Here is an 18,026-nt window from a genome sequence, read left to right on the forward strand (position 1 = left end):
CTCATTGACTTACATATGAACTTTAGGAACACAGTCCATTAACAACATGGAAATTTTGCCTTTCTTCCCCAGAGCCCAGAGCCCCTGTGTTTGGAGTTGGCTGGACTGTGGAGACTTTGGAAAGGTCCTGCTGCCAGGAGTTAAGCACGAAATCTTGGAACTGAATTTTACAGAATTACTTCTGAACCAGTATGGAACATTTTACGAACCTACACAAAGGTGAGCACTGAACAACATACTATCAATTTCTGCTATTTTCATTAAAATGAAATTTTAGTGCTAAAAAAATGTGGAAATTGCCTGTTCAAACAGATAGAAATAGGTAGGTATATTGGTGATCAATCTTTTCAACTGTAAATTTTATAAAATCTAACTGCAGAACAAGTGTTGTTTTTCCAGCCACACCCAAAGCATATGGAATTTGAGATGCAGCTGAGATTTATGCCACAGCTGCCACAATGCTGGATCCTTAACCTGCTGCCCTGGGCTGGGGATCAAACCCACATAGCCACAGAGACAATGCTGAATCCTTAACGTGATGTGCCACAGTTGGGAACTCTCCAGAACAAGTATTTTTGATAAAAATTTGGTGTCAGGAGTTCCCGTCATGGCTCAGTGGTTACGAATCCGTCTAGGAACCATGAGGTTGTGGATTCGATCCCTGGCCTCGCTCAGTGGGTTAAAGATCTGGCCTTGCTGTTAGCTGTGGTGTAGGTCACAGTTGGCTTGGATCTCACATTGCTGTGGCTCTGGCGTAAGCCGGTGGCTACAGCTCTGATTGGACCCCTAGCCTGGGAACCTCCAATATGTGCAGGCACGGCCCTAGGAAAGACAAAAAGACAAAACAAAACAAAACAAAAATTTGGTGTCAAAATTGAGATGTGCTACATGTGTAAAATACACTCGATTTCAGACTTATTACAAAAGAAAAAAGTACATCTTACTAATGGATTTTATATTGATAATATATTGACATACAAATATTTTGGATATAGTATTTGGTTAAATAAAATATGTTATTAAAATAAATTCCACCTGCTTCTTACCTTTTTTCAAAAACATGGCTACTTGGAAAACCAAACCATATGTGGCTCACATAACATTTCTGTTGGATAGTGTTTCTCTAGACCAGTGGGTCACAAAATATAGTCACATGACCATCATCAATAAGCATCACCTGGGAACTTGTTAGAAATGCAAAGTATGGAGCACCAAGGCAAACTTACTGAATCAGAGACTCTGGGGGTGGAACCCTCCTTTAACAAGCCCTGAAACTAATTCTTATGCAAGAAAAAGTGTGAGAACCATTATTCTAGATGAGTGGTCCAGAATTCTAATTTGGCAGCAAATTAGAATCAACTGGAGACCTTAGGAACAAAACCCCAATGCTGAAGCTACCACCCAGACCAATGGAATCAACAACTCTGGGTCTGGTCAAGTGTTTTTAAAGCTCTCCAAGGGATTCTATTACGGGAGAAAGACTGAAAACCACTGGCCTAGATCCATGATTTGTAAATTGTACTCTCCAGAGGGGCTTCAGCTGTCGGATGATGCTCTTCTTTCAGCTTCTGATTCCTGGAACGGCCTCGCTGTGGTGATTTTCCTGCATGGATCTGGAGATACAGAGCTTGGATGGGCAAGAAGCCTTTGCAGGTATCAGAAATTCATGTATCAAATATATCTACCTGCTTGCATCAATTATGCCTGTTGCATTAAATGTGAGTGTGGTTATGTCTCTCAGTTTGATTTTATGGGCTTTCACCATATTCAATGGAATTAAACAGGCAGCAGAAATTGTAAAAGCTTTGATAGAGCAGAGGTGAAGAACAGTGTTCCTTTCAACATTATTATTTTGGGAGGATTTTTCCAGGAGGGAGCTTTATCTTCATACGCTGATGTTACCGCACAGCAGAAACTGAAAGGCATTGCTGCATTCAGTGCTGGCTTGGATTCCATGGGGTCCTATCGGTGGCACTAAAAGAGATACTTCTATTCTCTGGGGCCATGGAGACTACTCCCCTTAAGTTGCCCTAAGGGTTGGTTCTCTTACTGTAGAAAAGCTAAAAACATTGGTAAATCCAGCCAGCGTGACCTTAAAAACCCATGAAAGCAAGATGCATGGTTCATGACACCAGGGCTGATGGATATAGAGCACTTCCACAAATAATTCCTAAATAATGTCTCCTTGTGGGAAATTTATGATGGTTTGTATACATGTATACTCTGATCCAGAGTATACTAGTACCGAAGTAGGTGAAAAAAGCCAGCTTCTTTTTCCCACATGTAATTCAGCCAAACAAAATAATGCAAGCAGATTTTTCATGACATCGTTTACAAATTATTAGCATGCTTAATGAAAACATTGTTCAGATATAAATGAACAGTTAAGATATAAACAACTTCTGCATGTTCTGGCTTAGTCTATGGCTTTATTCCAAGATTACCAAGTCACCATGCAGTATCTGTATTTTTATATATATTCATATATTTTTAATAATTGTCATACATAGTAAGAATAAGGTGGGATTACATTATTGCTAATAGTAGAGATAATGCTTTTAAGGGTTAATAAAGAGGAATATTGCTTTCTTCAAAAAAAAATGTGATGTATAGAGAGCTCTAGGCATTCTGTAGGGTCCCCTAGAGGATGAGACTTTGGCATAAACTTTTGCTTAAAGAATAAATAAAGATACATCTCTTTAAAACATTCTAATGAAATGATTCATTTACCCATTTCACCTATTACTATAATATTAAAAACCAATAACTTATAGCTTGGTTCATCAAAGATTCCTTCAAGCCAGGTAAAGCCAAGATATGTCACCCCAAAATATGTATTTTTGAAGACCAGAGGAATCTGCAAACAAACCTCATTCCATTAGTTTCTTCCCATGTATTTATCTTCCTACAGTTTGCTGTCCTTGGAAGCCAAAAACTGCTCTCCTTTGTCCTGTCATTTCTTTACAAACTTTTGTCCTTTATTGAAGATACTGTATAAGACCTCAGTTCTAAGCTGAGGCTTTGAGCCACTCTTCGTTTTGGGTTTCTCCTGCTTGATGTGCACTGCAGGGGTTCATAAACACTTTTTCTCTTAATATGTCTTTTTTTTTTTGGCCACCCCGTGGCAGATGGAATTCCCCAGGGCGGGGATCAGATCCAAGCTGCAGTTGCAACCTACGCTGCAGCTGTGGCAATGCCATATGCTTTAACCCACTGTGCAGGGCCTGGGATTGAATCTGTGTCCTGGTGCTTAAAGACACGGCCAATCATGTTGTGCCATAGTGGGACTCTAATATGTCATCATCTTAGAGCCTCAGCTGACAACTGAAGATGGGTAGAAAGTTTTGCCTCCCTCATTCAAGTTGTATATCCTCCCTGCAGTATGCAGGAAAAAGTTAACTCTCTCCGTGGCTGGCAATTACCCTGGGACTGGCCACCCCCAAGGATTCAGCTACCTATTGTTGATTCTGAACTTTTAGGGTCAGCCTCCCTGGTAGAATGTCTCCCCTCTAATATGTTGAACACTGGAATTTTTAAATAGAACCCCAAGATCTAGGCATTTTAAAAACTCTCAACTAAAAAAAAAAAAAAAAATTAGAACTTATTTTACATAGCAGTAATTTTTTTTTTTTATCTTTTTAGGACAATACCTGTGGCATATGGAAGTTCCCAGGCTAGGGGTCGACTTGGAGCTGTAGCTGCTGGCCTGCATCACAGCCACAGCAACACCAGATCCGAACCGCGTCTATGAACTATACCACAGCTCATGGCAACGCCGGATCCTTTAACTCATTGAGTGAGGCCAGGGATCAAACCTTCGTCCTCATGGATTCTAGCCAGATTTGTTTCCACTGAGCCACGACTAGAACTCCCACAGTAATGTGTTTTTGTGTGAAGAAACACAAAAGCATTTGCTTCATGTCACAACCCACCCTATAGCTATATCTTCTTTTCTACTGGATGATCTTTTTCCCATGAAAGTTACATTTGAAATGTTACATGTGTTATTAGATAGCTTCTAAATTTTCTCTACTTGAAAACTCAGTGACATTACATAGGAAGGCTACAATCATATTTAAATATGATTAGAGTTCATTGTACATTAAACCTGGGCAAGAAAAATCTGATTTTGACTTAATATTCTTACTGTGTAACAGAAAGTACAGATTCTAGTCCCTTAGTGAATCACCCCCATTCTTTATCAATTGTGTTGTAGACCTAATGAATGACTGTAGTTTCTCTTGAGGAAAATTATAGCAAAAGTGTTTTTTGAGTTTTTTTACATGTTTTCTGTTTTTGTTTTTTGGGTTTTTTTTTTTGCAATAAAACCTAAACTTACACACTTTTGAAAAGGATTGAAAAATTTAGTGTTCTAGCTAACATTTACAGGGAAAGATAAGTTTATTCCAGTCCCCTTGGAACTGAATATGAATATATAGTACCGCACCCCCAGCTAGGCCAGATCCTATCTTTCAAGAGGATTGGAGATCTTTTCATGAGAAAAAGAAACACATGGAAGAGAGATGTGAATTTTACCTGCACTGGCAAAATCTTATAATCCTTCTGGAATGATGCTGAGGGGGAAAGGCCACACACTCTTTTGGGACTACTCCCTATATTTACATCAGCTTTTCTTTCTCCTAGTATTATAAGACAGCAATAGGAATAGATCAATAATATGTCTAAATCGATGTAATAAGAGCTGTATTAAATAAAGTTCTGTTGTACTAACATTTTTGTTTCTTCTTCAGCATCGTGCATTTTATCTCCAGGCCTGTTGTTAAACTGGTTTTGTCTTGGATAAAACACTCTAATTGTAATGTGCCTCAGTTAATTCAAGAGAGTGAGTTTTGTAAAGTATCCCTTCCTCTCAGATATCCTTGGGTTAATTATTTATGGCTTATAGAATTCACAGTGAAAAGTGGTACTTAAATGCAAGAAATCTTTAAAGAACTCTGTGATGCAAATACAATAAACCTTTGTATTAATAGCTTAATACAATATATAAAAACAACAGATTCTAGATAATTTAAAGTCCAGGACTGAAAAGCTCCTGGATATAAGTATTGCCAAAAAGCAATACTGTAACAAATCTTTCTGATAAGGAAAAAAGACATAATTAGAAATAAAACCCTGTGGATAAAAGTAAATAAATAAAATACTGTGGCTGAATGTGTCAACACACTCAAAACATTCTATGCTTATGCACAGATAAAATCAAATAACCCCAAATGCTATCTTTTGTAATATTATTGGGTAGGAACAGGGCAGAAACTCTCGATCCTATGGACTGAAAAAGAAATTGGAGCACAGAAAGCTTTTAGTGTTTGTTGTGCCAGACACTGCTTTTGGCTGTGATCTGACTACTCCAACATGCCTTGATAATTCAAGTATAAAGAATAACAATAGAATTCCAGCGCTGGGAGATTATTTATTCTGACCTTCTGTTTTATCTAAGAAGAAACCAAAGCCCTTAAAGATTGAGTTACCCCTCATGAATCAGAGAGGTTCTTAAACATCCTGGCTTCTGGAACTCTCCGGAACAATATATACAAGATAAATGGGACAGTTCATTGGCTCCTAACACTTGCACCTTGTCTTTTCTTCTAATGGCATTAAAATAAAAGCCCAGGGATGTTCCACAGAGACTCTGGTGGTTTCGGGGCCCGCACTCTCCACCCTTCCCTTTCTCCCAGTTCTACCAGAGCCTGGGCTTTCTGGGTCAAGGTTGGTTTCCAACAGCCCCCGGGCCTGGCTGGCATCCAGAATTGTGGATGGAGTGTTTCGGAGAGCCTATAGGAAGAGAGAAGTGAAGTCTGGTTTTCATCAAACAGCTGAGGCCTCCCGCAGACTGCCCCAAGTGCCCCTTGGTGCCTGAGCAGCTGTCCTCTCCGCCCGAAGCACTCGCTTCCCACGCTCTCTCCACCTCCCCGCGGGTGCGGCTGCGGGGCCATCCTGGCCAAGGGTGATGGTGCCCGCGGGTCGGGCGGGGGGACATGACCTTGCTCCCTACTTGGTTCTCTGAACCAAGGAGAGCACTGTGTGCACAACGCCGTGCCACGTTCCACGCAGGGATGGGCTGGGACAGTTGTGGCTGGAAAGCGATGGCGAGCAGGGACCCTAGGCATGAAAGGGAGCGGCGCCGCCAGGGCCTCGCGCTTCCTCCTCCTCCTCCTCGCTCGCCGCTCGCCTGATCTCCTGCCATGACTCAGCGCTTCTCGCAGGCTGCCCGGCTGGGACACCGGCTTCTGGCCGGCTCCTCCCGCCGCGTCCACCCCCTCTCGCCACCCACGCCCGCCCCCAGCCGCCGGCCCTTTCCCCGCGCCGCCGCCGCCGCCGCCGCCGCCGCAGTCAGCTCGGGCGCCCCGGCAGCATCCGACCGCTCAGCCCAGTGCCACCGCCCCAGCGCCAGCCCGCCATGGAGCCCCGAGCCCCCCGCCGCCGCCACACGCTCCAGCGCGGCTATGCCGTGACGCGGATCCCCCATCTCAACAAGGTATGCCCGCCAGCCCTCCTCGGTCACGGTCACTGGCCGGCCAGTCCGCGGTTGCCGGGCCGCCTCGCCCCTCCGACCCCACTCCTGGGACGCCGCCCGGCCAGCAACCCTGCTGAGCGGCTGGGGCCTCCGGGGCGCCCCCAGCCTCGGCTCGGGTCGGTACCTGGCAGTGTGATGGGAGGCGGTACTGTGGGTCCGCGCCTCGGCATCCTGCTTGGGGAAAGGAGGAGATGTAACTTGTTTAGGTACTTGGCTTCTCTTCTCCCAGACCGAGAGCCAAGCCAAGGTAAAGCAGTGGTCGCGGAGTGAGTTGAGTCCGTCTGTGAAGGTAGCAGGTGGGCTGCCAGCTCAGCCTCGATGTGCCACCCACGGACGGGGTCCGCTCAGAGTGGCGACGATTGGAGGCTGCTGTGGAGAGAAGTGGCTCCACTAGTCCAGACTGGACGAAAACGTGTTCTTAAGAGTCTGCAATTACTTGAACAACCTGGAAGTCAAGGCCTTCTTGTTTCTGCAGGGGCTTGAGACTAGGTGGTGGGTGGCTTCTGCCTCCGGCACCGCGTGGCCTGATGCAGAATCCCTGTCCCACCCAGCAGGACTGTGGGTAAAACCCTTCCAGGTGTTTTGAATCTGGTTTTCTAAACATTACTTTTTTTTTTTCAGACCTCTCCTCTTTTTGTTAAAAGGGGAATTAGGTGCAGGAGACCCTTTTTCAGATCCTCGTGCCATTCATTTTTCTTCCCTGGTAATGTAGTATAAACACCTGAGAGTGCTCGCAAATGAGTACACCTGGGAATTTATAAATTTGCTTATCTAGCTACTTAGCAGTCACACTTATTTTAGAGCCAGGCTTGTCTCTGGATCTCTGGATAGTTCTTTTTGTGTAAGGGTGTGCTTTTGATATTTCTTTTTTATTTAGTGCAAAGAAAATGCCATCAGTCGGTACAGAGGCTTGTTGAGTCATTTTGGGACTGTCTTTACTAGACATCTTTTTGCATCAAGAACTGAACCTCAGCCCCCCTCCGCATATTGGCAGTGATTTGTTGATCATTATTAATGGCTTGAAGCCTTGTGATTCCTTTGATTTAATAAATTATAGCTATTGGGCATTCTTTTTGATTTTTGTGGTGACAAGCAACTTCTATTGATCTATGATTGTTTAGTATTATTTGTGGTCATAAAGCATCATGAAGTTTTATATATTTCCCGTTATTCCTTCGAATTGATTTTAATTGCTAGTTTGATTTTTCTTTTATTATTTTGCAGGCTGGGGCCTACTTTCAGTAGAAAGGGAGAATTTAATGTGACAAAACAATTTATGGCTTTCATGTGTAGCTGTAATTTATGACCAAATAATGGATTGCCACTTAAGAAGAATTGTGTGAGTGGTATATAACCTGTTTGAATTTCCTCAATTTGGGGGAAAGCGTGTCTGTCTCAAGTGGGTAGATGGAATAGGCAATTCTTGAGCAAGAATAATTACACTTTTACTGTTTACATCAAGAGTTTATGGGGAGTTTCCGTTGTGGCGCAGCAGAAACGAATACAGCTAGTATCCATGAAGATGCAGGTTCGATCCCTGGCCTCCCTTAGTGGGTCGGGGATCAGGTCAGGTGTTGCTGTGAGCGGTGTGTAGGTTGCTGTGGCATAGATTGGCAGGTGCAGCTCCGATTCTGCCTCTAGCCTGAGATTTTGCATATGCCTCCAGTACAGCCCTAAAAGGCAAAAAAAAAAAAAAAAAAAAAGGAACATATGATTTTGAAGTTCTTTCAACTCCTATTTACAAATAAGGATTAATATCTACTTAAGATTATTATTGTCACAGAGATCTTTCACCAAAGGTATTAAGATGCATCAGTGTTAAGAACACATTTTTTGAATGTGTAATTGAACTGTATTGTCTGCATAGTATCAAATTGGATTTAAAATCTAGGTCACCAGCTTTGGGTTGATTAATGAAATAAGTTTTACTCTTGTTCATTTCTAACACAGTTGGGTGGTACCTCACGGAACTAACAGAATATCATCACATGTATCATTGAAACTGTGGCTGTGGGATCTTCTTGATGGGCTTTGCTCTGAAGGCCTCTGGGCCTTTAAGTTTCCCAGGAATTTTTATTGATTCTTTGTGGTAACCTTGGCTGCAAAGAAATACTTGTAAATCTTACCCCCCAGCAAGTCACCTGGCCACACTAAGCCTTCTTCAGCTATAGTCACACAGATCTTCATCACCTCACCTTTAGGTAATTGCAGCAGTTTTTCTGGTTTTATTTTTAGTATTAGGGTCTGTCCTACATGTAGGTATTGAGAAATATCTTCATCAATTAGCACTTTCTTTTGTTACTCTTCTAAGTATTTTAAGTATGTTATTATTTGCTCTTCTGTTGAATGTAAAAGCAATCTGTCAGTTAGGTTTACATATCTTCTCCAGATTTATCTTGTTAGTTCCCCAACTGACCTTCCGTTTCAAATATATTTGCTGAATCTCAGAATACTGTCCTTTTTGTCTGTGTGTACTTCCTACAATTAAAATGCCATGAGTTGATTTCACCTTGCTCTTTGGATAAGACTTTCTTAATAACCTTAATCTTTTTATTATTACTTAATACCTCTGTTTTTTAAGCCTTCAGTTGTACCATGTCATTTGCTATTCAGTGCATTATATCTATTATTTTCTTATTTGATTTTGATTGTCATAGGGCAGGAATCATAATCCTCAGACAGAATTTTGCTCAGTAGACATTAAATAAATGTTTTTTGAATGAATTAAGGAGCCATGTTTAAAAACTTTTTTTTTTTTTGTCTTCCAAACAAAACTCAGCTTTTAAAGCAGTAACTTTGTAGTTCCCATTGTGGCTCAGTGGTAATGGACCTGACTAGTATCCATGAGGACATGGGTTCAACCCCTGGCCTTGTAGTAGGTTAAGGGTCCAGCGTTGTGGTGAGCTGCAGTAAAAGTTACAGATGTGGCTTGGACCCTGAGTTGCTGTGGCTGTGGCCTAGGCCGGCAGCTGCAGCTCGAATTTGACCCCTATCCTTGGAACTTCCTATGCTATGGGTGTGACCCTAAAAAAAAAAAAAGACTAAATAAAGAAAGAAAGGGAGCTTTTAACTGATAGTGTAGGCATTATCCTAAGACATTTATCCTCTTTAATGTAATTTCTTGAAAGTAAATTCACATCCAAGTCTAAGGCTCAGTTGACTTCATATACCATTACATTGTGTAATGGAATGTAGTAAGAAAAGTTGAAATTTAGTTTAAGCCTGACCATCCCATGAAATTTTAATTATTTTCTGGGCAGCCTCTGGGAGGTGCTTAATCTTGGTGTCAACGTTAACAGAAGATGTGATCTGAATTTAAAAATAAGACATTTAAAAAAAGAGAAATAGAATCTTTCTTCATTGGTAAAAATTCATGTCTGGGGAGTTCCTGCTGTGGTGCAGCAGCTTAAGGACCCAGTGTTGCTGCAGCTGTGGCATAGGTCAAAGCTGTGCTTAGATTTGATCCCTGGCCTGGAAACTTCCATATCCCAAGGGGGTGGTGGAAAAAAAACTCATGTCTGGCTCTTACTCTTTGTATACTCAAGTATTCATCATTCCAGGTAAGATTTCATCATAGCATTTAGAGAAGTATTTCTGCCTCACACTTAGAAGATTCGGTTTCTTTCTGTTCACAGCCCAAACTATTTTTGAGGTGCTTATTTTTGCCTGCATTATGTGTGCTTATCTAATTCAGTATCAAGGATACTTTCTGATTTAGTTGAGTTGTGTTTCCTTTTTTTCCCCTCAAGACTGGTCAATAATAAACAGGAAAATAATGTTTCATAAATCACTCTTCAAAATTAAAATTCTACACACAGTAAAAATGATTACACTTTTTTTTTAATTTTTCAATTTATTGGTTAGCTTTATTCGTCTGTGCAATGGTAGAAAACACTAACTTCTATCATAGTGAACTTGTTTTTACATGGTTTCTCTATCTTTATGATTAAATGATAATGTGACCTACAAGTAAATGTCACAAAGATGTTTTAGGCATTTACGTGCAGTTCAAGATAGTGGTGGGTGTTTTATCTAAGTCAGTTTTGGTGAACTTGTTAACTTTTAAATCTGAAAAATGAGCTTCTGGGGCAAGTGCTTTTGTCGCTGTTTGTCTTGATATGTCAAGAACTTAATTAAATGTGTTGTAGGGGAAAAAAGCGAAATAAGGCTGATGACTATGAAGGAAAGTTACCTTAAACGTCCTCTCTTTCTTCACTGTAAACTGTACTAGAATGAATCATTCAGAAATTTTCACCTAGTACAGTTCTCTGAGGTTGCCTCGGCAATTTGAGAAGTGGTTTTTTTTTTTTTTTTTTTTCTTTTTAGGGCCGCACCCACGGCATAAGGAGGTTCCCAGGCTAGGGGTCCGATTGGAGCTACAGCTGTCGGCCTACACCACAGCCACAGCGACCCAGGATTCCAGCCCCATCGGCGACCTACACCACAGCTCAGCTCATGGCAACACTAGATCCTTAACCTGCTGAGCGAGGCTAGGGATCAAACCTGCAACCTCATAGTTCCTAGTTGGATTTGTTTGTGCTGCACCATGACAGGAACTCCAGATATATTTTTATTTAAGGTGAAATCCTGATGATGTGAAGGCCATTTGTAATGAAGACGTATAGCTGTACACCTCCGTATTTGTCTACTTCTTTTGTAATGTACGATAGCACAGAACCAAAAAATGTTTTGCTCTAATGAGTAGAAGGGTGAATTTGATTTGAGCACTGGTGATAGGAAGTACAGAGAATATTGCTGAGAGGAATAGGCCTGAGATTTTTCACTTCACGTTCTGATGTCCTAGCTTTTGAGTAAGTGTAGAAAATGCGAAATAATGGAATGAACTTTTAAGATTTTGTGTGCAGAGGAAATGAACCCAAGCCCCAATTCTTTGAATTGGCATTTGTGAGATTTCAAGGGGGATTTTCCTCAACTAGCTTCAGTTACTGTCCTTGTAAACTAGAATCACAAATTTATTTCTCTCTTTTAAAACTTAGCAAATATTCAGATATTTATTCTGAACCCACTGTATGCTCGGTGATATTCTGGGTGCAGGGGATATAGCAATGAATAAGATTCATACTTGAATGTACATTTCCATTGTAATATGATTTGCTTTACCTTTCCACTCAGATATTAAAGAGTACATACTAATTTTTTTTTTTTTTTTGTCGTTTTGCCATTTCTTGGGTTGCTCCCGTGGCATATGAAGGTTCCCAGGCTAGGGGTCGAATTGGAGCTGTAGCTGCCAGCCTACACCACAGCCACAGCAACACGGGATCCGAGCCGCGTCTGCAACCTACACCACAGCTCATGGCAATGCCAGATCATTAACCCACTGAGCAAGGGCAGGCATCGAACCCACAGCCTCATGGTTCCTAGTCGGATTCGTTAACCACTGTGCCATGACAGGAACTCCTCTGAGTTATACATTATAAAAAGTTTTTTAAATTACTGCAACTAATTATTGATATATAATAGTACTTTTATATAGTCACAACTCTGTGCCAGAACAATTATAGAGTACTTCTTTTCTTCAGGGGATACTCTTTACTCCCTTCACCCTTGACTTTGATTTAATAAAACAAACATGGTTGTGTTAATTTATGAATTTCTTAGTAAAAAACGAAAATATATTCTTCTCTCTGGGAGAGACAGATTTACATTTTACTCTGAGCTTGATTGATATCATATGACCTTTGCAATCTTTCATATAGCTCTTTCACAAAATGCCAGATGTAGGTTAAAGAATGTCTTTGTGAAGAAAAAGAACAAGGAAGGCTTTTTGCCTCTCAGTATGCAACGTGTGTAAAGGTTTGGAAGTATGAAAGAACATGGCTTATTGAGAAAGGTAGAGGTGTGCCCTGGGTAGTTAAAATTGTTGGGATAAGAGCAGTGAAATGCAAAGATATTAAATTTAAGAGTTCCAGTGGTGTGAAACCAGACTTTAATGTGTTTGACTTTGAAAGTAATCATTTACTCAGACAAAACAAGTATTTGGACTCTTTTCCAATGGTTTTCAAAAGTGACATGACCAAATACTGTTCCAGACTTCAGGTGGCCTGATTTGGCCTATTCATTACATCATCATTTATTTTATGGTCCTGAGCCAACTCAGTGAACTTGTTGGCAGTGTATGAATCCAGAACTGATCATCAGACATGTTACAATTCAGTGGAAAATAATTTGGGAATGTTTCTAATCTAAATTATTAAGAAAATTTCTTAGACATGGGGCCTAAATGTAAAGAGTGGTTGTTTGTATTCTTGAAGTGCTATTTAAAACACTTTATGACTTATGTATTAATTTTTGCCTGTCTTCAGCTTAATATGTGTAGTATAGTGCACTTTAAAATGAGTGATGAATGAATTTAGAGAATTTGAAACATCAGTATTTTTCATCAGGCCCTCAGTATCTGAGTTAGCCATCAACCAAACCACTTTCAGATACTTGAGGGCTTTGTGATTAGAGAGAGAAAAGAGACACTGTACCTTTAAATTTATGTAGTTTAATTGGTACTTTGGGAAGTCAATATAGTAATTGATAGCATTCTCCAAAAACATGAAAACATAACCCTTAGAGCTTTTATACTCCTAAACGCACCTCAGACCTACAACACTAACATTCTTTTTTCATTCAGATAATGCTTGGGGTTCCCGCTGTGGTGCAGTGGGTTAAGGATCCAATGTTGCCATAGCTGTGATGTTGGTTGCAGCTGCAGCTCAGATTCCATCCCTGGCCTGGAAACTTCCATGTGCCAAGGGTGTGACCTAAAAACAGGAAAAAAAAAAAAAAAAAAGTCAGGTCATTGTTGAGTGACAACTTCAGCAAAAGTACTGAATGTTCATAGGAATGTCCATGATTCCAGTGTGAGTTTCCCTAGGGTAACTCAGGGAAATGAATTAAATTCTAAACTGTCTTGCTAAGGCCTGGAGATACGGAGATGAAAGAGTCCTAAAACTCCATTATCTTATTAGGGCTAGACCCCTTAAGTTCTCAGTATACTAAAGTACATTTAAAATATTTATTCAGAGTCCTCTAAGATATTTTCAACCTTTTAAATTATGACAGAGTATACGTATACATATGCGTGTATAAACATATTGTTATGGGCTGAATTATGTCCTCTGCAAAATCATGTGTTGAAGTTCTAACCCCCAGTCTCTCTGAATTACCCATGTTTGGAAATAAGGTTTTTAAAGAGGTAAGTTAAAATCAGATCTTGACTAGTGTTCTTGTAAGAAGAGATCAGGACACATACATGTGGGAAAGTCAGTGTGAAAATGATGGGAGAAGATAGCCACCTATAAGTCAATGAGAGAAGCCTCAGAATGTAAGCAGCCCTTTTGGACAGACATATTGATCTTGAACCTCTAGCCTCTAGAATTGTGAGAAAATAAATTTCTGTTGTTTTAGCCACCCAGTCTGGTACTTCACTATGGCAGCTTTAGCAAACTAACACATTTATGTAATTGAAACAAAAATTTCATAATACAGTACTTTCCCTTGCTATAGTAGCATCCCATTTCAGTTAAAAAATGTTTTTTTATGATTCACTAACAAATCACAATCTATTTAATCCATTTTAAAATCTAAGTTTTAAAATAATTCTGCTCTATGACTTAAGTAGTGCATTCATGTACCTAGAAGTATTATTCAAGAGTAACTTTCTTTTCTGTGTCTTAGCGTTGCATATTGGTTTGAGTTTGCCTTGGCAGTACTGGAACAACCTCCTTTTGTTTATCCATCTACATGTCTGAATTGAGGTATTTTTTATCTTGAAACTATGAGAATGTTATTGTTGTTATTAATAGTGGCAGATTTGGCAAGTCAGCAAAACCATAGGTCCTTACTTATGTACCCAGAGTCAAAAATCAATTGAAATGTGGTTAATGAGCATTTTTGCGGGGTTTTTTATTTTTTTACCTATTTAAAATCTTGCATATGTTTAATTTTTATATGTGTAAACTATAACCTAATGACAGAATTGAGAACAAATTGGTCATTATCAATAATATGAATGAAAATTAACTCATCTATTAATAAAATCATTTCCAGATTGTTTAACAAAGAACAAGCAAACTATGCTGCCTGTGAGAGACATTGAAAATAAAATGTTGCAAGAAGCTAAAAATAAAAATATGAGAAAATGCAAACAACAAGAAATCAGGGATATCCTGACATCAGACAATGTCGAAAAGCATTAAGTGAGACAAAATACACTTTATAATACTGAAAGGTACAAGTCTTAATGAAGTTATGAATATAATGAAAATTTGCACTCCAAATAATAAAGCAACTACCTTTATAAAAAGAAACGCTATAGGACATGCAGAGAAATAAAAAACACACACTAATACTAGAAAATTTTAATCTCTCTTAGGATAGGACACATCATAGAGAAAAAACTTTCTATGAAGTAATTTCTTTCATAAATATCTCAGGAAATTTATGTTTTTCCAAATTGTGAGAAAATTTGGTAGAGAAATTGGAAAAATGAGAAGGCTTAATAAATAACAGAGAAATTACTGATTTTAACGATTTAATGACATAAGTGAAAAGGAAGAACTGGAAATGGTGACTTGTAGAGTCAGAGGTTAAGGTTGACATTTCCATGATCCTCACAGGAACATGTAGGTAAGAAACAGTAATGATCTAATCAGTCAGTTTTGCTTCTGGCCATTGCCAGTTTCTGACAATATCTGTCTTTTAATTTCTGTGTTTAGACCATTTACACTTAACGTAATTATTAATGTTTGGATTTCTGACTACCATTTTATTATGAGGTATCTATTTGTTCCCTCTGTTTTTTTTTATTCTTCTGTTTCTCTTTGCCTGCCTTGTGTATTGTTTGAATATTTTTATTATTCCTTTTTAATTTCTCTTTTGAGATTTTGACAATATCTTTTTGTATCATCTTTTTTATTAGTTGCTCCAGGAGTTATGATGTACATAACTTTTCACAATCTATTTAAAATGAACATTTTGCCTCTTCAATTGGAATGTAGAAATCTAACCATCTTAGAGTTCCCACTACTTTCCTCTGTTATGTCACAGTTGTTTTATATATATTATATCCACTGACATGTATTACGTAATATTTTAAAAATTAAGATCTAATCGACATATGGCATTATATTCATTTCAGGTATGCAACCTAAGGATTTGTTTTGTTTTTTTTTTTTTTTTTTTTTTTGGTCTTTTTAGGGCCACACCCATGGCGTATGGAGGTTCCCAGGCTAGGGGTCTAATCAGAGCTGTAGCCGCTGGCCTACACCACAGACACAGGCGGGATCTGAGCTGTGTCTGTGATCTATACCACAGCTCATGGCAATGCCAGATCCTTAACCCACTGAGCAAGGCCAGGGATTGAACCCACAACCTCATGGTTCCTAGTAGGATTCGTTAAGCACTGAGCCATGATGGGAGCTCCAAGGATTTGATATTTATATGTATCGTGCAATGATCACCAAAATATAGGTCTAGTTAACATTAATCATCATACATAGTTGCACATTTTTTTTTCTTGTGACGAGAACCTTCAAGATTTACTCTTAGCAACCTAATATGTAGTACATTGACTATAGTCACCATGCTGTACATTACATCCCCATGAGTTATTTTATCACTTGAAATTTGTGCCTTTTTAATCACCATCTCTCATTTTACCCACTCCTCACTCCTTACCTCTGGCATCCACCAATGCTAATCTCTGTATCTATGAGTATCTATGAGCTCGTTTTTTTTGTTTTTGTTTTTTGTTTTTTCTGATTCCCCATGTGAGATCATATAGTACTTATTTATCTTTTTCTGTCTGACTTATTTCACTTAATACAATGCCCTCAAGGTCCAGCCAGTTTATTGTAAATGGCAAGTCTTTCCATGGCCGAATGATATTCCTTTGTATTTATTTACACCACATTTCCTTTACCATTCATCCATTGATGGACACTTAGGTTGTTTCCATATCTTGGCTATTGTAAGTAATGCTACAGTGAACATGGGTGCATATATCCTTTTTTAAAAAGAAAGTTTTAATTTTAGTTGATTCACAATGTTCTGTCAATTTCTGCTGCATAGCAAAGTGACCCAGTTATACATGTATATACATTCTTTTTCTCGTATTATCTTCCATCACAAATGATTGGCTCTAGTTCTCAGTGCCATACAGCAGGACCTTATTGTTTATTCACTCCAGATGCAATAGTTTGCATCTGTTAATCCCAGTCTCCCAGTGCATCCCACTCCCTCCTCCTCCACCTTGGCAACCACAAATCTGTTCTCCATGTCCATGAGTTTCTTTTCTGTAGACAGGTTCATTTGTGCCATATATTAGATTCCCATAGATAGTAAATGCTCAATGGAGAAAAGCTGAAATCCTTCCTGCTAAAATCTGGAGCAAAACAAGGATGCCCACTCTCACCACTTTTATTCAACATAGTATTAGCAGTCCTAGCCATAGCAATTAGTGTTTTGTGTTCTTCAGATAAATACTAAGAAGTGGAATTGCTGACTCATATGGTAGTTCTACTTTTAATTTTTTGAGGAACTGCCATATTATTTTCCATATTGCTATACTAATTTCACTCCTACTAATACAGCAGGAGGGTTCCCTTTTCTCCACATCCTTAACAACACTTGTTATTTCTTTCCTTTTTGATGGCAACCATTCTGACAAGGTATGATTTGATATCTCGTTAGGGTTTTGATTTGCATTTCCCTAATGATTGGTTATTTTGAACATCTTTTCACATGTATGTTGCCATATGTATGTCTTCTTTGGATAAACGTCTATTCAGATCTTCTGCCTGTTGTAAAAAATTGAACTGTTTGGTATTTTGCTAGTGAGGTGTATAAAATTTTTTTTGATGTGATATTTTAATGTAATGTTTATAACTTTTTTTTTAAGGCTGCACCTGTAGCATATGGAAGTTCCCAGGCCAGGGGTCAAAATGGAGTTGCAGCTACCAATCTATTCCATGGCAACACAAGATCCAAGCCTCATCTTCGACCTACACTGCAGCTCATGACAATGCTGGATCCTCAACCCACTAAACAAGGCCAGGGATCGAACCTGCATCCACATGGATATTAGGATATTACAACTGAGTCACAACAGGAATTCCTATAAATTTTCATTTTAACCGTTATATACATTTTAAAGAATTTAAGAGGGAATGTATAATCTATTATAGTTACCCAGATATTTACCATTTCTGTTACTTTTCTTTCATTCCTGATGCTTCAGGTTTTCCTCTGGTATCATTTCCCTTCCACCTGAAGGATGTTCTTTAGTGTTTCTTTTAGAGCATTTTGCTTGAGACCAGTTATTTTCCTTTTCCTTCATCTGAGAATGTCTTTCTTTTTCATTTCTGAAGGATATTTTCACCAGATAGAATTCTAGGTAGACATTTCTTTTCCCTTAACATTTTAAAAATGTCATCTTGGCTTCCCTTGTTTCTGATGAGAAATCTGCAGTCATTTGAATTAT

The 18,026-nt window shown here is 39.2% G+C and overlaps 1 protein-coding gene and 1 pseudogene across 1 annotated transcript in view; both read left to right on the plus strand.

Annotated features, from left to right (window-relative positions):
- On the plus strand, positions 818-3,594 carry LOC110260697 (annotated as a pseudogene).
- Positions 6,092-18,026, plus strand: part of ME1 (malic enzyme 1) — a 190,018-nt gene continuing 178,083 nt past the window's right edge. The window contains exon 1 of the mRNA XM_001924333.5: positions 6,092-6,496. Coding sequence (XP_001924368.2) covers positions 6,419-6,496 — 78 coding nt within the window. The 5' untranslated portion in view covers positions 6,092-6,418. The remainder of the gene's footprint in view (positions 6,497-18,026) is intronic.

This window comes from Sus scrofa, chromosome 1 (assembly GCF_000003025.6).
Source record: "Sus scrofa isolate TJ Tabasco breed Duroc chromosome 1, Sscrofa11.1, whole genome shotgun sequence".
Lineage (NCBI taxonomy): Eukaryota > Metazoa > Chordata > Mammalia > Artiodactyla > Suidae > Sus > Sus scrofa.